At 41.8% G+C, this 25,702-nt stretch overlaps 1 protein-coding gene across 1 annotated transcript; it reads right to left on the bottom strand.

Moving 5' to 3' along the window:
* Window positions 1-1,128: 1,128 nt before the first annotated feature.
* Window positions 1,129-25,399, bottom strand: LOC310678485 (cytochrome P450 2J2-like). The gene is made up of 10 exons (XM_083442489.1): window positions 25,228-25,399; window positions 23,854-24,879; window positions 16,464-16,626; window positions 13,427-13,576; window positions 13,086-13,246; window positions 8,599-8,775; window positions 6,843-6,984; window positions 5,453-5,640; window positions 1,952-2,093; window positions 1,129-1,331 (listed from the first exon to the last, which is right to left on the bottom strand). Exons 2-10 carry the CDS (start codon window positions 24,019-24,021, stop codon window positions 1,144-1,146), a joined length of 1,479 nt encoding a protein of 492 aa, XP_083298615.1. The 5' UTR covers window positions 24,022-24,879; window positions 25,228-25,399; the 3' UTR covers window positions 1,129-1,143.
* Window positions 25,400-25,702: the final 303 nt, after the last annotated feature.

Below are 25,702 nucleotides of genomic sequence, written 5' to 3'. Positions count from 1 at the left end.
CACTTTCGATCCTTCATTTGTATAACTATCTACAGTATCCCCCTGCTGGCCCAGGGTGAGAACTTCAGTACATAACAAGATAATTATACAGGCAGTCTGTGAGGACTTAGAAAAGGATGCTGTGATTACTAAGAACAGGCATGGGTTTCTCAGAAATAAGTCGTGCCAGACCAGTCTGATTTCTTTCTTTTTTAATTTTTAATTTTTTAAATTTTCCATTATAATCACACTTTCATCCAGGGATGTCGAATAACTTACAAAAAAAAATCATTCAGTCGAAACTCTAACAATAACATGCATCAAAATCCTCCTCCTATTAGTTATACATAACAGTATATACTTTTGTCCCTACTCATTTATCGTATTTCCCCCCCTTCCTCCCTCCCCTTTAACTCCTCCCCCCAACACTTCTTCTCTCTTCAGATCTTTAACCATGTGCACAGATTATTCATTCTAATTTGGATGCTTGGGTTGGCTTCCTCCCGTGCTATCCAATTCCTATAACTTGTCCATTTATTCGAAATCTTTTGACATTTGTTTTCCCATGTATCTTCTGTCATTACCTGTTCAAATATGTCAGATTGTATATAGTCAAAAACATAGTCATTCCATTTTTCCATTGTCCATTTATCCTTTTCTTTCCATCCTAATGCAATAACAAGCATACCAGCTAAGATCATAATTTTATCTGTTAATATTTAATGCTGTGTTGTTTTTAACACTTGATTGGAGGCCGCCCAGAGTGGCTGGGGATGCTCAGCCAGATGGGCGGGGTATAAATAATAAATTATTATTATTATTTTATTATTATCATCATCATCATACATACATACCCATCTGGGTGGCTCCCAACACAATAAAAACACAATAAAACATCAAACATTAAAAACATCCCTAAACACGGCTGCCTTCAGATGTCTTCTAAAAGTCAGTTTTTTATTTATTTGACATCTGATGGGAGGGCGTTCCACAGGGCAGGCACCACTACCAAGAAGGGCCCTTTGCCTGGTATACAACTACCCTAAATTTGATCCAGAAGACTCTTATGTTCTTATGTTAATTTCAGATAAAATGAGCACGTCAGGGCAGAACATCATATTCAGTGGAAAGGAAGGAGAGAGAAATGTTCCAGTCCCTGTTTTATTATGTCCTGCAGTGGGGAATAGCACAGATTTTATAAGGATGAGGGTTCATTGTAACTTTTGGTACAGGGTCTTGATTAAGTTCTTTCACTCCTTCTGGCAGCTGGAAGCTGAATGCCCTCAGCAGGCTGGTCAGGAAGATGAAGATTTCGATCTTTGCCAGCTGCATTCCCAAACATATGCGAGACCCTGAGGATGGGACAAGTGAAAGGCAGCAGGTGAATAATAACTTACTTTCCAGTCGGGGGGGGGGTTCAGCTGGAACTCACTGGATCTCAGTTCCAGCATCTCTCAGGTGGGCCATTCTAAGAGAACGAGGGAGGTTCACAGTGAGTTCCGGCACCTCCTTTTCTAGAAAAATTGCACTTTCTCCAGATATCATTATTTTATAACTTGGAAATACTCCACATAATATTTTGTAAAACCAAGCCCAACTACTAGTCGTAGATTCATAGAATCATAGAGTTGGAAGGAGTTGGGTCAAGGAAATAATCAGGACTCCTGTCTCCTTTAGAGCTCAAAGGAGGGATAGGGCAGGGTGGTGGTGGCAAAGTCTGAGATGCTTCAGGTTGGTGGTGGTGAAGACCCTGAAAGTGTATGTGCATCTGCAGAGTCACCATCACCAACCCAGAGCGTCCCCAAAGTTGCCACTTCCTTTCTCATTCCAGTTCTGGTGAGTTGCAGGGCCACTGCTCCTGCAAGAGTGCTATCTACTTTCTCTTTCATGTGCTGATTATGATGTCATTTCCTGTGAGTAGCCCAATATGCATGTCTACACATCAAAACATAGCTTGGTCTTCTGCATTTACCTGCACCAAATGGCAAGTATTCTTCTCGAGCCACATATTGTCCATCCTTGTCCAAGAAATGATTTGGGTTAAACTCTGCAGGTGTCTCCCATCGTGTGGGATCAAGGAGAACAGAGCGCAGGTCAGGAAAGATACCAGTCGTCTGTAAAGAAGAAACCATTGTCATTGAATATGCTAAGATCAACACATTTCTGAACTGTCCCTCAATATGCCAGGGGAGGGAAGTCATTTACCAGTGGCCAGATTCATCCTCAGCTTTTCTCCCTATTAAAACCTACCTGTATAGCCAGAAACACAAAATGGCCTCCTTCTCCCCACCCTTCTTTTAAAAGGAAAGCCCAACATCCAGACTGAGACCTCTGGCCAATAACGGCCATCCGTCAGGGCGACCAAGGCTGATTCAGTTCTGAAACTTCTTCTGAACTCAGTATCACTATTTGTGTATTTCCTCCTGGTCAAGTACCAATGTTATTAGAGGAAACACAAAATTGCAGTATTTTAAGCATATAAATATTTGAATTTATGTATTGCATTTAGGGAAGCCTGGCAGGAAAAGAAAACCTCAAATCAATAAATACAACTATGTGTTTGTGTGTGTGGAGACTATGTGATGTCATGCATTTATGAGAATTTTGGAAACATGATAACTTTGAACAATTATTGTTGTTGTGATTGTGCAGGTGTATGATATGGGGTATCCTCATAAATCTCTTGGTCCAGCAACACTTCCACGTGTGCCTGTCTTAAAACCAGCAGAGTGATCAATCAGTGCTGCCTCCTTGGAAACACATTTGAAGGGCTGGTTGCACACGAAAGGCAATAAAACATTCATGGAAACAAGAAAGATCAATCAAGTAAGTTGTTTACTTGAGCAGGATGTAAAATGCGTAATGGTTTCATTTTACAAGCACTTCCAGGCATGCCTGGAAGAAGCGGACTATTTGGATCCCTTCCAATCAGGATTCAGGCCTCATCATGGGACTGAAACTGCCTTGGTTGTGCTGGTCGATGATCTCCAGCGGGCTAGAGACAAAGGTGAGAGCTTTTTCCTAGTTCTGCTGGATCTCTCAGCAGCTTTTGACACCATCGACCATAACATCCTTCTGGACTGTCTAGAGGGGCTGGGAGCTGGGGGCACTGTTATACAGTGGTTCCGCTCCTTTCTCCTGGGCCGTGTTCAAAAAGTGGGGTTGGTGGATGAGTGTTCAGACCCCTGGGCTCTCTCTTGTGGGGTGCCTCAGGGTTCTGTCCTCTCCCCCATGCTTTTTAACATCTACATGCAGCCGCTGGGAGAGATCATCAGGAGGTTTGGGCTGGGTGTTCATCAATATGCAGATGACACCCAGCTCTACCTCTCTTTCAAATCAGTGAAGGCGGTGAAGGTCCTGTGTGAGTGTCTGGAGGTGGTTGGAGGATGGATGGCAGCTAACAGATTGAGGTTGAATCCAGACAAGACAGAAGTACTGTTTTGGGGGGACAGGAGGCGGGCAGGTGTGGAGGACTCCCAGTTGTACAGCCTGGGAGTTATTTTGGACTCACAGCTGTCCATGGAGGTGCAGGTCAGTTCTGTGTCCAGGGCAGCTGTTTACCAGCTCCATCTGGTACACAGGCTGAGACCCTACCTGCCCACGGACTGCCTCACCAGAGCGGTGCATGCTCTAGTTATCTCTCGCTTGGACTACTGCAATGCACTCTGTGTGGGGCTACCTTTGAAGGTGACCTGGAAACTACAACTAATCCAGAATGCTCTGTGATACTTCAGGTTCTCAAATGAAACTGGGAATGAAAGACGAGGCAGCAATGCAAAGAAACTGGGCAGGGACCTAAGAGTTTTGGATGCAGAGCAGACTCTCCTTGTTGTGTGTAATGTTGCTGAACAGCTCAGAAGAGCATGCAAATGAGAACCTGAAGTAAGTTGCTGTTTCTCTCTTTCCCTGGCCAGGAGATAGAAGGAGCAAGGAATGAAAATTTGAATAAAGATTTGATGATTTTTTTAAGTGTGATGGTTGGTGGGAAAGGCTTTCATCTGGGAATTCAGAACTCTGCATTACAGAGTCAGATGGCTTAAGGGTTTTTGTGACAGTCCCAGCATTTTCAGAGCACTTGAAGAGTATGCAGGAATACCTGTTCTCCAACCACCATCTCAAACACCTTTGCTAAGAAAGGTGTTGTTATGTACTGAAGTTATCACCCTGGGCCAGCAGGGGGATACTGTAGATAGTTTTCACTCAGGTCCACGTCAGTTATTTTAGGCGGGAAACCCTGGGTTGTTGTTGCTACAATGTTGACAGCCGGCTCCTATAAAAGCAGGCCGGCTGAGCTGTTTGCTGCTCAGTTCTGTTCCAGCTTACAAAATAAAGAGCTGTTTTGGAGAAATCGCTGTGTCGTCTGCCATGTCTACCCACTATTCAACAGGTGTGTTGGCAGCCCATCTATAGTTCTTACACTCCATTGGGTCTAGAGTGGGATTTTTGAGAAGTGGAACACCACCGCCTCTTTAAGCGCAACAGGCACCACTCCATCACACTACCACACCTCTGATCGATCCAGTCACCCCACCCAGCATTCTTAATCCAAGTTGTTCATAAACTAAGCTGTTCTTAAACCAAGGTGCCACTGTAATAGAATAATAATCACAGAATTGTAGAGTTGTAGAGTTGAAAGGGACAACAAGGGTCAATGCAGGAATTTTTTGCCCAACATGGGGCTCAAACCCACAACCCTGAGATTATTAATTGGAATTGATTCCACAATACTGGGCCTGACAATTTGTAGGACACCTCAGCTGGCACAGTCTCAATAGCAGCATCTAAATTGCTGCAAAGGGACCCAGGTGGCGCTGTGGGTAAAAGCCTCAGCACCTAGGGCTTGCCGATCGAAAGGTTGGCGGTTCGAATCCCTGCGGCGGGGTGCGCTCCCATCGTTCGGTCCCAGCGCCTGCCAACCTAGCAGTTCGAAAGCACCTCCGGGTGCAAGTAGATAAATAGGGACCCCTTACTAGCAGGAAGGTAAACGGTGTTTCCGTGTGCAGCTCTGGCTCGCCAGAGCAGCGATGTTATGCTGGCCACGTGACCCGGAAGTGTCTCCGGACAGTGCTGGCCCCCGGCCTATAGAGTGAGATGAGCGCACAACCCTAGAGTCTGTCAAGACTGGCCCGTACGGGCAGGGGTACCTTTACCTTTACCTTTAAATTGCTGCAGAGCCAAACAACTTTATCCTTGAAATGTTTAGCTATCCGGTTACAGCTAGTCACCATGTGTTCAGGAGATCCACCTGGCCAGTCACAAGTTACTAACCTCTGGATGACACAGAATAACTCTGCTCAATGGTTCCCTGAGGATGTAATGGAGGCAGCAAAGTAGGATAAAACCTCTGCCCTTGCCACCACATTGTAGGCCCTATTACGAGCCAGAATATGTGCTTCGGCAGCTCATAAGTGAGGTTTATGCCACTTATGAGCCAGCCCTATATGCTCTTGATATACAAGAATGCAGCTGTTACCTTGGGAATAAGAGAACCATGTATCTTCACATCCTTTGCCGTTTGCCTGGGAATTCCACTTACAAAGACATATTTAAAGCGCTGCATTTCATGAATCACAGCATTGGTGTAGGGCAGTTTCTTCTTATCTTGGTAGCAGATTGAGTGAGCAGAACCTATGACATCTTCTATTTCCTTGTGCATTTTATCTGAAGAAAATGATGGAAATGTGTTGTTTATTTTGACAAAAACATTTTTTCCCCGGATATTTATTTACCATGAAATTATTCTAAGAAGATATATGAATGAATCCCAGTTTATAGCTCATTTATATTATTACATCATTTATTGCATTTATAGTCCATATTTTCCTCCAAGGACTTCAATGCAATATACATGGTTCTTCCACTCTTTTTAAACCTCATTAGTAACCTGGGACAATAGGTTAATCTGAAATATACCGACTAGTCTAAGGCCACCCAGAGGGTTTCATAGCTGTATTAGAATTTGAACCTGGGTTTTCTCAATCCTAGTTTGACATTCTAACTGCTACTTCCACTGGTGGGTCAAGGTGGCTGCACTACCAGGATTTTTCCTGACCTAAAGTGGGTTGCAACACCAGCACTGCCACCATATAAATATCTGGTAAAAAATTAAGGAGTGCTCCTCCAAAAACATTTTTCAGCTAAAGGTGAGTTCCTAGGTCTGGAAAGTTGGGAAATTGCCTAATCTCAGCTGCTACTTATATTTGGAAAGATATCATGGCCAACCAAAATGTCACAAGGGATTGAGCAGGTCTACCAGAATTCTTCCAAGCTGGATGTTAAGCAAAGCGGAAAGGCAGGGAGTAAGAAAAAACATGACTTCATTAAGTCATAATCTGCGCATTGGTCAACATTTCATTTTGGTTGCAGAGTTTTAGAAGGGGCATGGCTTGGGGGTTGTCATGAAGGGAGCCTGGATTTCTGGATTCACCATGACATCACTGTCAAAAACATTCATCTCTTTCTCTCCCTTCGTTTGACCATCCCAGTCTTCAAATTGTCTTCCCTCTATTTGCAAAGTCACTCTTCTCTCCTTCAGAAAAACTTTGATGAATTCACTTTAGTCTAACAACAGGGGCACATTCTTGTCCCTGACCCTCTCCTATGAATTTAATTATAAATTGAGACCCTCCATCTCTTATTGTCCCAGTAATAGACTGGAAGTATTCTATGGGCATGGGGTGTTCAGGGCAAATTAGTTTTTTACTTCTACCACACTGTTGAGTTTGATTATAAGTTCCAGAATCTGTATAAGGAAACATTTGTGAAGAAGAATGATCTTCCCTGAGATGTAAGTCAAAAACATTTAGCTTATTTCAGTATGCTCTTGTCTTTTGGCTCCCATTGCGCATGTCTCCCTCTCTCACCTTGGATATCTGGATGATTTGCCAGGAGGAGAAGCGCCCATTTCAGAGAAATGGCAGTTGTTTCTGTCCCTGCTACAAAGAAGTCAAAAATGCATTGGGCCAGGTTGTCTTCATTAAACGTAGACTCTGGATCATTCCTTTTCTGGTGATGAAAATAAGAAAGGTGACATGTCATTTATATGCCTTATAGTCTGTTCTCCATCACTTACTTTAGCTTCTTTTGCCAACTTTTTGCCCTGTGAGCATTTGAATATATTTTAGTCTCTTTCATTGAGTAGATCAGTGCTTTCCAAACTGTGTGTCACAACACGTTAGTGTGTCAACTACAGTGTGTAGTTGTGTCGTGTGAATGCTCCCTGAGTTCCTCCTAGGGTTGGAAAGGGGTTCGTTTAACGCCTGAATTACTCTGTCGTAAAATGATGCATATCTAAAAAATCAACAGGAAAAGTTTGAGAGGTTCTGTTGTAGATTATTGTCACAAGGCTCTAAAAGTGTGCATTATTTCTCTTCGGAATGCAACTATGTACCATTTAGGAATGTGGGATAGATATGATTCAGGTCACATTTAAAGGCAGAGTGGCTGGGGAAACCCAGCCAGATGGGTGGGATATAAATAATAAAGTTATTAAAATTATTATTGCTTAATTTGTACTTTTTGAAACAACACCGTGCCCAATGAATACAGAGAGATAAATCACAAACTAAACAACTCTGTACAGTGGTGCCCCGCAAGACGAATGCCTCGCAAGACGGAAAACCCGCTAGACGAAAGGGTTTTCCATTTTTCAATGCGCTTCGCAGGACGAATTTCCCTATGGGCTTGCTTCGCAAGACGAAAATGTCTTGCGAGTCTTGAGATTTTTTTCCGCTCCCCAACCCCTTTTTCTAAGCCGCTAAACCGCTAATAGCCTTTTAGCAGCTAATCCGCTAATCCCTTAAGCCTTTAATAGCCGCTAATAGCCGCTAAACCTCTAATAGCACTAATCCGCTAAGCCGCTAATAGGGTTGCTTCACAAGACGAAAAAACCGCTAGACGAAGAGACTCGCGGAACGAATTAATTTCGTCTTGCGAGGCACCACTGTATATGGTTTGCAAAAATTCCTTAACAATAATGTACAACATTTCAAAACCTTCTAATACATGGAATCTTAAATAATATCTACAATGTCAAAATAATAATGACATACACAACTCAGTATCTCAAAGCCAAAATGTCCAAATATTCCTGAAATAAGTGAATCAGAAGAACTCTCAGTGTGTATACTTGTGCTGGTGCAATCCCGATGGAACTGCAACAACGGGATACCCAGGATTTCAATCTCTGTTTCTTGAATCTTCTTCTGATTGGCCCAAAAAGGAGCTCTAGATCATACATAACACACTTATAATCTTATAAGGATATTCTTATAAGCATGTTGTGTATTGTTAAGGAATTTTTGCAAACCACATACAGAGTTGTTTACTTTTCGAAGCAATACCAGTAGTGAAAATGCAACCATCCTTCAAAATTCTCATTTCTCTGAATTTTGCAGAGCTGCTATCTAGCCAAGCAATGTGTACAAAAACACACAGAGCATTTGACTCTCAGCATACAGCATTTGTGGCTACTGGTAAGTAATTTCAGGATTGCATTACCATTTAACTATGGGGTGCATGGTGTGATATATTTTGATACAGTGTGCCCCACATGTACTCTGAACTCTGCCTTGATGAATGAAGCCCTCGTGTTTTATAGTCCTGGTATTCAGTACTTACTTTCTCCATCTGAAGTAGATAGAAATCAATGAAATCCTGTGGCTCATGCAGAGACGAAGTCTCCTTATGCTTCTCTATCTCATCCTTTGCAAATGAAATCACCGTATCCAGGCTGGAAAATGCCTGCTTGTGGGGCCCTGGGAGATATCTCATAATCCATGGGAATATTTCATACAGCTAAAGTAAAGATAGCAAAAACGTTGCCATTACCATGAAGAAGCTTGGTCACACTGTTCATGAATCAACTCCTGTGGGCTAGTGCTTAAATAACATGATCTGGGTTATTCCTCACAGATAGTGTATTAGCTTGACTCTCATGGAGAAGAAGGTGGGTGTCAACAACATCTTCAGAATTCCACAATGACTGGATTATGATAATTAAGCTTGGCTGAAAAGTGGAATGAAAACTAGCATTTGAAATATATTGCCAGCTTTCAGGCTTCATTCTAAAACTGCACTATTCCAGACCAGGAATGGGGATGGAGAATATGGATAGCAGAGAAATTCAATTTCTCAAGTTTCACTCCCCGCTAAGAACCAAATACATAGCTTGTTGTTTATACATACATACACACACACACACACACACACACATACATATGTATGTATGCATGTATATGTATATGTGTGTATGTATATGTATGTATAGATATAGGTATAGATATGTAGATATAGATAGGAGTTCATTTTTCTACATATCAAATTAAACGTGTTACAAACTTTGAAACATCTAATGACTGTCCTTCCTCTCCTTCCGTGGTTCATATTACATATCATAGTTTCCTACATGTTTTACTATAACCATTCAAATCAATTTGATCCCCAGGAATGGGGGTGGAAGATACGGACCCTCCTTCGTTGGAGGTATTTAGATAGAGGCTGGATGGCCATCTGTCATAGATGCTTTATCTGAGATTCCTGCATAACAGGGGGTTGGACTAGACAACCCTTGGGGTCCCTCCCAACCTTAAAATTCTATGATTCTATGACCTTAAGAGCCAACAGCCAGGATACCAATTTTTTTTCTAGTTCCCTTTTCACCCTTGGCGGGGTAAATCAATTTAAACTTTAACATGTTGACCTTTGAATATCTTAACAGTCTAGAGCAGGTGAGGGAAACCTTGGCCATCTATATGTTACTGAACCACAACCCCATCAGAACCAGCCAGCATAGCCAAAGATGACCAATTGTAGATGAGCAACATCTGGGGGGCCAGACGTTCCCCACACCTGGTCCACAGCCAGAATACCATAAGAACTGATTTCTCCCATGTGAAGGTATCTGAGCCCCTGAGTCCTATGTACCGTTGCCATTAGATACAGTGATCAGACAGTTGTTGTTTAGTCGTTTAGTCATGTCCGACTCTTCGTGACCCCATGGACCAGAGCACGCCAGGCACTCCTGTCTTCTAGTGTCACCCACAGTTTTGTCAGTTTCATGTTAGTAGCTTCTATAACACTGTCCAACCATCTCATCCTCTGTCATCCCCTTGTGCCCTCAGTCTTACCCAACATCAGAGTTTTTTCCAGAGAGTCTTCTCTTCTCATGAGGTGACCAAAGTATTGTGGCCTCAGTTTCAGGATCTGTCCTTCCAGTGAGCACTCAGGGTTGATTTCCTTTGGAATGGATAGGTTTGGTCTTTTTGCAGTCCATGGGACTCTCAAGAGTCTCCTCCAGCACCACAATTCAAAAGCATCAATTCTCTGGCAATCAGCCTTCTTTGTTGTCCAGCTCTCACTTCCATACATCACTACTGGGAAAACCATGGCTTTTTCTATACGGATCTTTGTTGGCAAGGTGATGTCACTGCTTTTTGAGATGTTATCTAGGTTTATCATCACTTTTCTCCCAAGAAGCAGGTGCCTTTTAATTTCGTGACTGCTGTCGCCATCTGCTGTGATCATGGAGCCCCAAAAGGTAAAATCTGTCACTGCCTCCATTTCTTCACCTTCTGTTTGCCAGGAGGTGATGGGCCCAGTGGCCATGAACTTCGTTTTTTTGATGTTGAGCTTTAGACCATATTTTGCACTCTCCTCTTTCACCCTCATTAAGAGGTTCTTTAATTCCTCCTCACTTTCTGCCATCAAAGTTGTGTCATCTGCATATCTGTGGTTGTTGATATTTCTTCCTGCAATCTTAATTCCGGTTTGGGATTCATCCAGCCCAGCCTTTCACATGATGAATTCTGCATATAAATTAAATAAGCAGGGAAACAATATACAGCCTTGTCGTACTCCTTGCCATATGGAACCAATCAGTTGTTCCATAACCAGTTCTAGCTGTAGCTTCTTGTCCCACATAGAGATTTCTCAGGAGATAGATGAGGTGATAAGGCACTCCCATTTCTTTATGAACTTGCCATAGTTTGCTGTGGTCCACGCAGTCAAAGGCTTTTGCGTAGTCAATTAAGCAGAAGTAGATGCCATTCTGGAACTCTCTGGCTTTCTCCATAATCCAGTGCATGTTTGCAATTTGGTCTCTTTGAAATTTTGGTCCCTTTGAAATCCAGCTTGTACTTCTTGGAGTTCTCGGTCCACAAACTGCTTTAGCCTGCCTTGTAGAATTTTGAGCATAAGCTTGCTTGCTTGCCTTCTCTCCCCCACTATTTGTAAGGCCTCATTGGACAACCACTTTGCTTTCTTGCATTTCCTTGTCATTGGGATTTTTTTCATTGCTGCCTCCTGTATAATGTTACGAGCCTCCATCCATAATTCTTCAGACACTCTGTCCACCAAATCTAAATCCTTAAACCTGTTCCTCACTTCCACTGTGTATTCATAAGGGATTTGATTTAGATTGTATCTTACTAGCCCCGTGGTTTTTCCTACTTTCTTCAGTTTAAGCTTGAATTTTGCTATAAGAAGCTGATGATCTGAGCCACAGTCAGCTCCAGGTCTTGTTTTGGCTGACTATATAGAGCTTCTCCATCTTTGGCTGCAGAGAATATAATCAATCTGATTTTGATGCTGCCCATCTGGTGATGTCCATGTGTAGAGTGTGAGGAGAACCTGAGCTTACAGGGTTAAACAGCTCAGAGTGTGCATCCTGCCTACTGTGGGGCGGAGAGACTCTGCGTCACTTCCGAGAGTCTCAGTTCTTTGTTCTATTCTGCTTTTGCTTTTGTCCGGAACAGACATGCTTGCACAATGTTCCGTGATTGTGGATAATTTTGCTGTATTAAAGTGCTTTTAGTTTTAGTAACTCTGCGTGAGAGCCTGATTTATGCACACCGAAGCACAGAAGGCAGAAGGCTTATTTTCTGACCGCTGCTAGACTCTGCTGTTTTGCTCAGAGCTTTGGAATGCCTTTGGAATGCATGTTGCAAAGCAGAGGCCTGCTGCAGCCGAAGCGCGCTGGACTGTTATCTGAGCAATAAATCATTTCAGATAGGGTCGTCTCTTTTGTTGTTGGAAAAGAGTTTTTGTGATGACCAGCTTGTTCTCTTGACAGAACTCTATTAGCCTTTGCCCTGCTTCGTTTTGAACTCCAAGGCCAAACTTGCCAGTTGTTCCTTTTAACTCTTGACTCCCTACTTTAGCATTCTAATCCCCTATAATGAGAAGAACATCCTTCTCAGACAGTAGACACATTGTACCAGACAGTAGACACATTCAATTTTCCATAATGGTACCAAAACTATGGAATGCCCATACTGTCAAGATATTTTGGCCTCATCCTCTTTCTGCATTTAGATGGGCTCTAGATGACCTGTATGTCATTGTTCCATTTTCATCTCATCTTTCCTCCAAAGAGTTCCAGGTCTTTGTTGCTTCATATCTTTTAATCTGCACAATAATCTTGAGAAATAGATTAAACTGCGAGCTAGTAAATGGCCTATGACTAGTTTTAAACTCTGGTCTCAGTTGTCTGAGGCCAACACTCTAACCTCTATCATAATATCAGTCTAGCAGCAGCTAGACTGGTGACTGGGAGCGGCCGCCGAGACCATATAACACCGGTCTTGAAAGACCTACATTGGCTCCCAGTACGTTTCCGAGCACAATTCAAAGTGTTGGTGCTGACCTTTAAAGCCCTAAATGGCCTCGGTCCAGTATATCTGAAGGAGCGTCTCCACCCCCATCGTTCTGCCCAGACACTGAGGTCCAGCTCCAAGGGCCTTCTGGCAGTTCCCTCACTGCGAGAGGCCAAGTTACAGGGAACCAGGCAGAGGGCCTTCTTGGTAGTGGCGCCCGCCCTATGGAACGCCCTCCCATCAGATGTCAAAGCAATAAACAACTACCTGACATTCAGAAGACATCTGAAGGCAGCCCTGTTCAGGGAAGTTTTTAATATGTGACATTTTAGTGTATTTTTCATCTTTGTTGGAAGCTGCCCAGAGTGGCTGGAGAAACCCAGCCAGATGGGTGAGGTACAAATAATAAATTATTATTATTATTATTATTAATGGATTCCAGAATGCTGATAGGGGGACTTATAGTCTCTGGGAGACCTGTCTGGATCAGTAGAAATGAAAATGACTACTCACAATATGAGTGGGGGAAAACAGAAATTTTAGTAAATAATTAATGGCTTCTATCAGTTTCTGAAACTGTTCATCTTCAACAGCAAATCGGTGCCCAAAAGCCACAGCGCATATCACATTGGAGACTGAATTAGTGATGTGAAAGGTGGGGTCAAGTGGTTGTCCTGCAAAATAAAATTATACTAATGCTAGTTCAGCTGCTCCTGTTAATACTGTGAACATATTTATGTTAGATTTAAACAAAACTATCAACATTCATTTCCAAAATGTACAGCAGTAGTACACAAAGATTTCTTCAGACTGGGATATATGCCAGCTCAGCACCATCACTTAGCATCACATACCCTTTGAACGTGCAAACACCTCCACGAGCTGATGGGCCTCCTCTGCTATTTGCTGCTCCATGCCTTTCTTCCCCAGTCCCAGCTTCCGCATAGTAACCACACCAAAGCGTCTCTGTTGCCTCCAGGTGTGACCATTTGATAATATAATACCTATGGGAAATCAGTGAGAAATTATTACTTACATAAACTGATGTTAAAAATTAAACCGCTAAACCAGAAGAATCTATGTTTATCGCTCAAGAGCTACTCTGTCTCTCTGAAGCAAAGGTGACATCTTTGCTTATCTCTACAATATAGGCCGGCACTGCATGCTTTGTACAACAACTCTGAGTTTCTTTTCTACAGCCAAGCTTTATATACAATTTATGGAATGAAAATGAAATGAATACAGTGCCTGAGAGAACCTATTTGAGCACTCAGACACTCACAAGTGATTCACCCAAATGTCTTGGCTGTCTCAGTTTGTAAAACAACAGAAGACAAATCAGATGGTTCCAGAAGTTCCGGCAATTTACAGTAAAGGTAAAGGTACCCCTGACCATTAGGTCCAATCGTGGATGACTCTGGGGTTGTGCGCTCATCTTGCTTTACTGGCTGAGGGAGCCGGCGTTTGTCCGCAAACAGCTTCTGGGTCATCTTTGGGCAATTCTACAAATTATGATGCTTTTGAATTATGGCGCTGGAGGAGACTCTTGAGAGTCCCATGGACTGCAAGAAGATCAAATGCATCCATTCTTAAGGAAATTAGCCCTGAGTGCTCACCTGAAGGACAGATCATGAAGCTGAGGCTCTAATACTTTGGCCACCTCATGAGAAGAGAAGACTCCCTGGAAAAGACCCTGATGTTGGGAACGATGGAGGGCACAAGGAGAAGGGGACGACAGAGGACGAGATGGTTGGACAGTGTTCTTGAAGCTACAAACATGAGTCTGACCAAACTGCGCTCTGGTCCATGGGGTCACGAAGAGTCAGACACGACTAAGCGACTAAACAACAACAAATGTCTTACTTTGCACTTAGCCCTTTATAGCTTTTGCGTATGTATGTATTTATTTATTTCATACACTGCTTTATAGTAAAAAGCTTCTAAGCGGTTCACAAAAAGATTAGGCAATCAAATCCAGAAAAAATTCCAACCCTACTTTAAAATATGCAAAAGCTGAAATACTAAAACAGATTAAATTTGCCTCAACTTTCTAAGCATCTGGGTAGGCATGTCTAAGCAGGATGTTTTTTATACACCAAAAAGAATAAAGGGCCTACCTAATCTCAACAGGCAGGGAGTTCCAAACTGTGGGCCCTGATGCACTAAACTTCCAAGTTCTTACAAATACGGAACACTTATTATGTGGCACCTGTAGTAGTGCCAATTCTTCTGATTGAACATAGAATCATAGAATAATATAATCTTAGAGTTTGAAGGGACCCAAGGGTCATCTAGTCCAACCACCTGCAATGCAGGAATCTCAGCTAAAGCATCCAAGAGAGGTGGCCAACCAACCTCTGCTTAAAAACCTCCAAGAAAGGAGAGTCCACAACCTCCTGAGGCAGACTGTTCCACAGTCAAACAGCTCTTACTGTCAGAAAGTTTTTCCATATGTTTAGTCAGAATCTCCGTTCTTGTAACTTGAAGCCATTGGTTCAAGTTCTACATTCCAAAGCAGGAGAAAACGAGCTTGCTCCATCTTCCAAGTGACAGACCTTTAGATATCTCTTCTTAGTCTCTTCTTTTCCAGGCTAAACATACCCAGCTCCTTCAACCAATCCGCATAAGGCTTGATATCAAGACCGTTGATCATCCTAGTTGCCCTCCTCTGCACACATTCCAGCTTCTCAACATCCTTCTTAAATAGTGGCGCCCAGAACTGGACACAGTATTCCAGGTGGGATCTGATCATCAGAATAGAGAGGTATTATTATTTCCTTTGATCTAGATACTATACGTCTGTTGATACAGCCTGGAATAGCATCTCAACAAATCCTGAACCTTTGCCTACAAAGCACAGCACAAATGGAAGTTCCCATCAGCAACATTTGCACATTCAGCAACAGCTAATTGAAATCAGGCTCAGGTTCAATGGACCTGTTTTTATGTCTAAGGCTCAAGGTCATAAGAGCCAGTGTGGTGTAATGGTTAAGAGCGGTAGTCTCGTAATCTGGGGAACCAGGTTCGCGTCTCCGCTCCTCCACATGCAGCTGCTGGGTGACCTTGGGCCAGTCACATTTCTTTGAAGTCTCTCAGCCCCACTCACCTCACAGAGTGTTTGTTGTGGGGGAGGAAGGGAAAGGAGAATGTTAGCTGCTTTGAGACTCCTTAAAGGGAGTGAAAGGCGGGATATCAAATCCAAAACTCTTCTCCTTCTTCTTCTTCTTCATTGGTGCTGGTTTACAATTAAGTACAATTTGCTCTCTGTTTGGAGCAGGCAGTTGAATTTTCACTCCAATGTGAGACTTTTAGGCATTTGTCAGTTTGGGGTTCAGCAGATTGCAGGACAAGTTTGCATTCAGGCAGTGAGAAGAAAACAGCAAGGTGGTGGGAAGAACAAAGCAAAAGGATGCTTCTTTTACTGTCCGTCGACAGCTCCTTCCAGCTGTTAAGTACAGTGCTCTAGTCCATGGGGTCATGAAGAGTCAGACACGACTAAATGACTAAACAAAAACAATACCACTTGTTACTATTAGAGCTCACTTGAGCCTGCTAAGTTGTACTCAGAGTGGACCCATTGAAATTAACAGACCTAAGTTGTTGTTGTTTAGTCGTTTAGTCGTGTCCAACTCTTAGTGACCCCATGGGCCAGAGCACGCCAGGCACTTCTGTCTTCCACTGCCTCCTGCAGTTTGGTCAAACCTAAGACCTAAGTTAGCTGTGTCCATTAACTGTAATGGGTCTATTGTGAGTAGAGCTAACATTGGATACAACCCATTTTCTGTTAATTGCAACATTAAGAGAGATCCTTTGTTCTCTTTTTCCAGATACCCTCTTTAAATGTTTTACCTGGGGAAATAGCAGTAGGACTTCTCGTTCTTGACTACTTACCCCTTCCTTTTATCATATCATTAAGGAAAGCCGTCTCTAATCTCTCAGAGAATTCTTCAGAGCGGTCAATGAGTCCTTCTTTCACTGCTTCATATCCAGACAGTACTACCACAGCTAGTGGTCCTCCCCATAAGGTATAAATGTTTCCATATTGCTTTGCCATCTACCGTTTGGGTCATAAGGAAGGAGAGAGATATTAGGTTCAAAGTAAGCAGATGATTATTTCAACATGAACATCAGCCTTCCTCACCTCTGCAGTTTCTGGCCAAGTGTGCATCTCCTCTCTGCAGATTTCCCCCCTCCCCTCAGCTTTCCTTTCCCCTTCCCCCTTCCCCCTTTCCTTTCCTTTTCTTGTAAGAGAGTTGTGATGTTTTAACATTGATATTGCAGCGCTTCAAGAAACTCGAAGAGCAGGTGAGGGACAACTGAAGGAAGAAAAAGGAGGCTACACATTCTTCTGGAAAGTTTTACCTCAACAAGAATGTCAAATACATGGAGTAGGCTTTGCTATCAAAAACAATATTGTGAAGCTCTTTTCAGAATTCCTTACCGGCATTAATGAGTGACTTTCAACCCTTTGAATAAAATTCACAAAAAACCAATCTAAGCACTTATGCGGCAACACTGGATGCCAATGACGACATTAAAGAATTTTTTTTACTCTCAGCTGGATAGCATCCTATCAGAGATGCTAAGGAGGATAAAATTATCCTCCTGGGGAATTTTAATGCAAGAGTAGAGTGAGATTTCGATCTGTGGCCTGGGACTATTGGGAAAGAAGGAATTGGTAACAGCAACCAGAACAGAATCTTTTTGACTATAGGTGCAGTGCACAACCTTGTTATTACCAACACACTCTTTCGACAACAAAATAAATTTAAAACATCACGGAAGCACCCTTAGTCGAACCAATGGCATCTCTTAGATTATGTAATTGTTCAAGCTGAAGATTGCTGTAATGTGCTCCTTACCAGAGCTATGGCGAGTGCCGACAACTGCTTGACAGAGCACTGATTAATACATTCCACTATGGCTATCAAGTTTATACCTCAACACAGGCTTCAAGGAAGGAAACCAGGGTGCAAAATGAATACTCAAACCCTTCAAGATCCTATTAAGTGGGATTGCTTCCAAACAACTCTTAAGGACCATCTGCTTTCAGAGTTCCCTAATAACATCAAGGAACACTGGACCAAGCTAAAAACATCAATTATTGCAGCCTATGAACAAACTGTTGGATACCAAACCAAGGACTGGTTTGATGAGAATGACACTGAGACTGAACACATTATTCGCAAGAAAAGGAAGGCCTTTCATAGAGTTAGAAACTGTGGCAAAGAGATAGAAACTGTGCTACTAAGAAAAAAAAAACCTATGCCAACGCTAAGAACCAGATAACTAAAGCACACCTGGTGGATAAAAAAAGCTCAAGAGATCCAGCACTTAGCCAACGCTCATGATGCACAGAGTTCCTTTAAAGCCACTAAATCATGGCATATGCCCCCTGAGCTCAAAGACAGTACCACACTTCTAAAAGATAAAGAAGGTATTGCACTGCACTGGAAAGAACATTACCAACATCTCCTTAACTGCCTCTCCCCTGTACATGCTGAGATCCTCTCACAAATTCCACAAAAACAAATTAGAGATGAGCTTGCAGTAACTCCAAATCTGGGGGAGCTGTGAACAGCCATTAACCAAATTAAAAACAACAAAGCCAGAGGACCTGATGTAATACCTGCCAAAGTCTTCAAAGTGGGCGGAATTGAACTTATACAATGGTTTATCACACTTAGCATCGGGGGGCACGTTTGCACACTGGAGCAAACCCAAACTCATAAAAGGGAATAAGGGGCAAGCAAGGGACGCAAACCTCTTAAAAGGCTTAAGAGGGGCTCTTAAGCACTGTCTAAGCAGCTGATCCAAGCGGTGCAAAAAGCGGTTTCCCGAATGCTCCAGCACTGTGCAAAGTGACAGAGGAAGGGAGAAGATCAGCACTGGATGCATTGTCTTCTCAGCTGTGCGACACCTCAAGCTCAGAGCTAATCAAACCCTGAGCTAATGAGCGATAAACCTGTCTGGAATTAGGACCAAAAATAAACAACCTCATTAAAGACTCATTAAAGAAATTGCTAAACTATTAGAAATGAGGGAAGAGGATTTAGATTACATGGTGACTAATGTTTTTAGAATAAAGTCACCTCAGCCCAGGCAAGACAAAAAAAATACCCTGGAGACTGTTTAGCAATTTTTAATTCAGCAGAAGTGAAGAATACTATTCTGAAGAAGAGTTGAGAAAAACAATTGATCATAGATGGGAAAACAAATGTGGTGTTCAAGGGTATTCCCAATCGTTTTTTACACAAGAGAAATGTCTACAAAGAATTGACAAAAAACTTAACAGCTAACAAAATAAGGTTTCGATGGGAGTATCCAGAGGGTGTGTCATTTTATTATAAAGACAAGAAATTCAAAATTAAGACATTACAAGAAATGCAGAAATCTGGGAGAAGATATAAGGAGTTGGGGAAGATGGAGGGAGGGGAACAGGAAAGTGAAGAGGATAAACAAGAACAAGCGGGAGAAGAGGGAGATATTTAAATGTAAACAATAAAACAAAATTGTATTTAAATAAATAAATCAAAATGGCAATTACAATTATATCACTGAATGTTAATGGCATGAACAATAAAGCCAAAAGAAATAAAATTGAATATGAGTTATTAAAAAAACCAGACATAACTTGCGTACAAGAAACACATGTAACACGTAAATCAAAAATGATGGTAAAGAACATGAATGAGGAACAACTAGACCAACTACAAAGCAAAACAGAAATAAAAACAGTAAAGAAAATAAAATATTTGGGTGTTTGGCTCTCCCCGAAAAATACAAACCTATTCAATGATAATTATAAAACAATATGGAAAGAAGTAAAAATGAAATTGGAAATGTGGGACAGACTGAAGCTATCCTTCTGTGGAAGCTATTAAGATGAATGTCCTACCAAAAATGCTCTTTTTATTTCAAACCATTCCAATTATAACAGGACAAGGCCAATTCAATGAGTGGCAAAAACTGGTCTCCAGGTTTGTATGGCAAGGGGGAAAGCCTAGAATAAAATTCAAACTTTTAATGGACAAAAAAGAAAGAGAAGGCTTTTCACTACCGGACCTCAAAATATATTACGAAGCTGCATCTATAATATGGTTAAAAGAGTGGCATAGTTTGGAAAATACGGATATATTAGATCTGGAAGGTTTTGGAAACAGATATGGGTGGCACGCATACCTTTGGTATGACAAGGTCAGAGTACATTGGGACTTTTTAAATCACATCATAAAAAGACCACTATTTGAAGTCTGGAAAAGATATAAAGAGTGGTTCGAAAGAAAGATGCCATGGTGGCTGTCACCCCAAGAGGCCTTTTCACTGAAAAGTCTAAATATGAAAGGAAAATGGTTGACCTATAGAGACATGTTATTGGAAGAGAATAATGTAATTAAGATTAAACCATATGAGGAATTGAAAGATAAACTGCAAAGTTGGACGGGGTGCCATCAAATGGGTGATATCTTCTCAAAGGATAAGAAAACAAGAGGGTTTGAACAAACAAAATCAAAATTAGAAACTGTAGTACTACAAAATAACAAAAAAGCACTGTCTAAGGTATATGAGTATTTATTAGAATGGCACACAAAAGATGAAGAAATCAAAAGCGTCATGATTAAGTGGGCAATAGATGTAGGCCACAACACTGAGTATGAAAAGTGGATAAAATTATGGAATACCGGCCTAAAATGTATAGCATGTACATTGTTAAAAGAAAATCTGTTAAAAATGATGTACAGATGGTACCTCACGCCAATTAAATTGTCAAAGATGTATAAAACAGGAAATAAAAATTGTTGGAAGTGTGGGGTGAAAGAAGGCAGTTTCTTCCACATGTGGTGGACTTGTGACATAGTGAAAACGTATTGGGAAAATATATATAACGAATTAAAGATTTTTAGGTATACGTTTTTGAAAAAACCAGAGTCATTCCTGTTGGGAATGGTGGGAGAAGACACTGACAAGAATGACCAGAAACTGTTCTTATACACAACAACGGCAGCGAGGTTACTGCTGGCTCAGGTATGGAAACAGCAAAAATTGCCTACAATAGAAGAATGGCAGTACAAGGTTATGGAGTATGCAGAAATAGCCAAATTAACAGTAAAAATTCAACATCAGGGGGATGAAACATATCAAAAAGAATGGGGAAAATTTATGTTATATATAGAGAAGATGATGTGAAATACGGAAACCAGTAGAGTTAAAATAATATCTCATAATGAGAAAATACAAGAAATTTACTGGATAATAATATCAAAATGAATTAAAAATGTATATTAAGACTATTATTGAACAATATTTGTAAATGAATATAGACAGACAACAAGAACTTGTATATATAGAAAGATTTATTTGTTTATGGGCATTTAATGGAAAAAATGAAGAAGAACAATCTTATTGAAAATGGACAAAGACAATGTGAAAAGTCAAAGAGGACATACAAAAGCCAGAAGAAAGAAGGAGGGAAGTCAGCTCAGGAGAGCAAGAACAAATGTGAGATATAATGTATGTGTATGTACAGTATGTAACTAAAAATTTAATAAAGATCATCTGAAAAAGAAAAAAAGAAAAATGGGTTTGCAACAGAAATTTTGAGGCTGGAAAAAGAATTAATACAAAGCAGAAGCAAAGTGTTATCTAAAATGTATAGACTTGATTGGGAAGTAAAAGATGAAGTGAAAGAAGTTATGATTAAATGGGCAAAAGATTTTGGGCATACCATACAAATGGATGCCTGGGAACAATTATGGATCAGAGATTTAAAATTTACGGCGTGTTACACACTAAAAGAAAACTTTATGAAGATGCTGTCATTATTGCAGTGCCACCAAGACACATTTAACATTGCTCCATCGAGGGTTTCATAAAGAGTTAGGTACCTGATTCCAAGACAATTACAAATGCCTCCTCTCACACATTCCGCAAAAGCAAATTAGAGATGAACTTGGAGTATCTCCCAATCTGGGAGAGCTGTGAACAGCTATTAACAAAATTAAAAACCACAAAGCTCGCTGACGCCTTGTCATTAGAAGCATTCCAGACCTCGCCTTCCCCCAGAACTAGGACAGCTGATAGAGTGGAAGAGCAGAAAGCAAACCCACAAAGGGCTTTATGTAGCCACTGTAAGGGGGGTGAAGCTGCTGCTGACAAGAGAGAAGGAAAGGGGGATTACTCAGAGCAATGACAGTGATGGATAGCGACTGCATTCCTTTGTCCCTCTCTGTAAATCCTGAATAAATTACATGGTAAGGACTCTTCTTGTTAGCTGTTTCTTCTTGCCACTCATACTGCAAGCTCATGGGAGAGTTGTGTACAGCTATTAACCAAATGAAAAACAACAAAGCCAGCGAACCTGATGTGATACCTACCAAAGTCTTCAAAGTGGGCGGAACTGAACTTATACAACAATTTCACAAGCTCATTGAAAAAATCTGGGGGAGAGAGGAGATCACAGCAGACTTTAGGGATGCTAGAATTACCAGTCTCTTTAAAAGAAGGTGATAGAACGCATTGTGGAAACTATAGAGGCATTTGTTTATTAGCTGCGGCCAGCAAAATTATTGTAGGGATCTTAGCAAACCATCTTCTAACAATATCCTAGGCTACCCTTCCTGAATCCCATAATGGTTTGTGACCTTCTAGGAGGATGGTGGAGATGATTTTCATCACTCAACAGCTTCAAGAAAAATGCAGAGAGTAAAACCAACCCCAGTATATGGTGTTTATTGACCTGACTAAGGCCAGTGTAAATCATAATGCCCTGTGGACTGTCCTTCTGAAAATTAAGGTAAAGGTAAAGGTACCCCTGCCCGTACGGGCCAGTCTTGACAGACTCTAGGGTTGTGCGCCCATCTCACTCAAAGAGGCCCGGGGCCAGCGCTGTCCGAAGACACTTCCGGGTCACGTGGCCAGCGTGACATCGCTGCTCTGGCGAGCCAGAGCCGCACACGGAAACGCTGTTTACCTTCCCGCTAGTAAGCGGTCCCTATTTATCTACTTGCACCCGAGAGTGCTTTCGAACTGCTAGGTTGGCAGGCGCTGGGACCAAGCAACGGGAGCGCACCCCGCTGCGGGGATTCGAACCGCCGACCTTTCGATCGGCAAGCCCTAGGCGCTGAGGCTTTAACCCACAGCGCCACCCGTGTCCCTAAAATTAGCTGCCCAGATAAATTTGTGAACATCTGAAAATTAGCTGCCCAGAACATCTGAAAATTAGCTGCCCAGATAAAACATCTGAAAATTAGCTGCCCAGATAAATTTGTGAACATCCTTTGGCTCCTCCATGAAAATATGACAGCAACAATCGCAGAAAATAATGGCCCTTAAAGTGAACCATTCACAGTGGGATCAGGTACGGTGGTACCTCTGGATGCGAACAGGATCTGTTCCGGAGCCTCGTTCATATCCAGAAGCAAACGCAACCCGTGTCCACGCATCTGCGTGTGCACAGGTCACAATTCGCCACTTCAGCTCATGCACGTGACGTCATTTTGACTGTCTGAGCATGTGCAGGCAGTGAAACCTGAAAGTAATGCGCTCTGTTACTTCCAGGTCACCGCAGCGCGCAACCCGAAAATACTTATCCCGAAACTGGGATGGGTTTAAACCAAGGCAATTAAAATAAATAAATGATCAGTGATTTAAACAGCCAAGAATAGGGCTAATAAAATCAAGTAGCTTATTGATTGGTATGCATACTAACAACCTGCTGTAGTAACAACATGTAAACATACGTTTTTATGAGATGAATGCCTAATATTTTCTGCGGTACAGAATTTATATTATTGCATAACACCCCAAACTTAGAGCAGTGCAAGAAAGTAGAAGTCGGCAAATGCTTCCTCTGTTTTGCTCTTTAAAATATAGCAAGCCTACTAGAGAATAGTATTAACTACAGAGATGCATTTAGAAGTAGGGTTTTTTTTCAGTCAAAACTTGCCAGAACTCAGTCCTGGCACTGCTCAGGTGTGCACCCCTGCCATTATAAGAGAGCAAGGGAGGCATTCATGGTGAGTTCCAGCACAATCCCCCCCCCCCCCGCCCCCGGAAAAATAGCACTGTTTAGAACAATTTATAATTTTCTAGTCTTTGAGTTGTTCTTTGAAGTAGTTTCTAGTTCGAATGAACACTTTTGTTTTTGATTGTGGCCATTGCATTTACCATTTTAACCTATCTGAAATTGATGCTGCTGTTTAAGCTTAAATATCAAAATGGTTGGGGAAAATAAACGAAACACTTGTTCACATTAGACAATGTTATAGTAAGAAATACGTACCATAATGAAAGTATCTTCACAAAGCTTCAACCCAGTCCGCCATATACCTCCAATGAGAGGAAGCTGGAGAGGTCCAGGAGGATAGTGCCTAGTTGACCAGAGCTGTTTCAGGAAGTGCAGAATCAGAAGAGCCACCAGCAGAGCAATCAAAACTGCCCGTATCTCCATCCTTCTTTTGCCTTCTCTTTCACCTTGTTTCTTCCTACGATGCCTGATTGGGTTCAACTCTCTCTAAAGGCTTTTTGCCTTCCTCAGAGACAACAGCACCTGTCCCTCTTCTTCCTGCTTATGAATATTGTTGTAAAAGACAAACAGGTTTTCTGGCATCTTATGTGACTTTGCAACTGCCAAGGCACGCACTACAGTCATACACTGTAATCATTATTATATGCACCAATCATATTAAATTAAACAAAGTTTACGAAAGCTTTTAATGTTTAATAAGACTATGAATAAACATAATGTTCCCCACATATCACGTGCGTGGGCCTGATCCTGAATGTGGATCAATTCTGATACACAGAAAATTATTGCAGCTTTAGCTTGCGTGTTGCAATCATTCCAGAGCCTCCCGGGTGCTGCAGGAATGGCGTTCTGAATAACATCATATATTCTCTGACTCACAAGCACGGCCTCCATTTTTAGGACCCAGCTCGCAAAATTGCCATCTGTGGGCAAGACAACAACCCAACTCCCTGTTTGGAATCCATCTTGGCTCCAATTAACAGCTCTTCAGCTCCTTCTAGGTAGCAAGCCATAAATCTTCAAGCAGGCTTTGGGCAACTAAGACCTGCTTCTTGAGGTTTATCAGCCTCAGTAAATCAAACTGGTTACTCACAGTTCCAAGTGGCAAGCAGCCAAAAGCCTCCTTCCATGTCTGGCAGGAATGCAGCTCTTCATAGCTGGGCCAAGACTCCCCTGAACCAAGGACACGTTGTACTTCATCTCAAAGCAACAGCAGAGATCCAATGGAATGCAACCATCCTCTGCTATCATTGTTGGAAAAATGCCCGGGAAGGCCACCACCTTCCCTTTTTTTTGAATAATATTTTATTAAGTTTTACAAAAAAGCATAAAACAACAGTAAACAAACAACCTCACAACAAAAAAACAGAAAAATAGATACTACAACACACAAACACAAAACAGCAAAATACAACAAAGAAAATAAACATATTAAAAAACAATTTTTGTCTCCTTGTATTCTTTACATTAACTTATTTCTCCGACTTCCCCAGACCTTCCTTCTCTGTATTCCAAATCAAATATTCTGTCTGCAAATTCTTTCCCTCTATCATATTTTGATTTTCTGATACTCTTAAAGTCTAGTAGATAGTTGCATTTCCTTAAGTCTGACAAAATATTGGCCACCACCTTCCCAAGACACCAAGGCGTCTCTCCGGTGGTCACAGTCTGGCTATAAATCTTCCTCAGTCCAGAGAGACCGGTGATAAGCGACTCCTCCCTCCGGAGAGGAGCACACTCGTCTTCTGGCATCTCATTGCAGAAGAAAGAGACAATGGTAGTTCTAAAACTACTTTATTTCACAGTCTATATACAGAGAATCCACCAGCATGTCTGTTCTCTCTCAGCAGCAGTACAGAAACAACATCTCACACAGAAGTGAAAGTAACTTCTCTTGCAGTACCCAACAATACTGAGACTTCCTTTCTCACGCTCTCAGACACTCACATGATATAAACAACCATAGTGCTACTTGCTGAGCAGCTGGTGAGATAAAAATCCTAACACTGTGGTCCCAGAATTGGGCAGAATCACCCTGTGCCACCCTGGGAGCCACCCAGCCCAAATCCACCACCAAAGCAATTTGGAGGCAGGGTTAAGGGGT

The sequence above is a fragment of the Podarcis tiliguerta genome (assembly GCF_965153285.1).
Source record: "Podarcis tiliguerta genome assembly, chromosome: 5".
NCBI lineage: Eukaryota > Metazoa > Chordata > Lepidosauria > Squamata > Lacertidae > Podarcis > Podarcis tiliguerta.
Note: the sequence above shows the minus strand (reverse complement) of the source record. Positions and strands in the feature narration are given on the sequence as shown.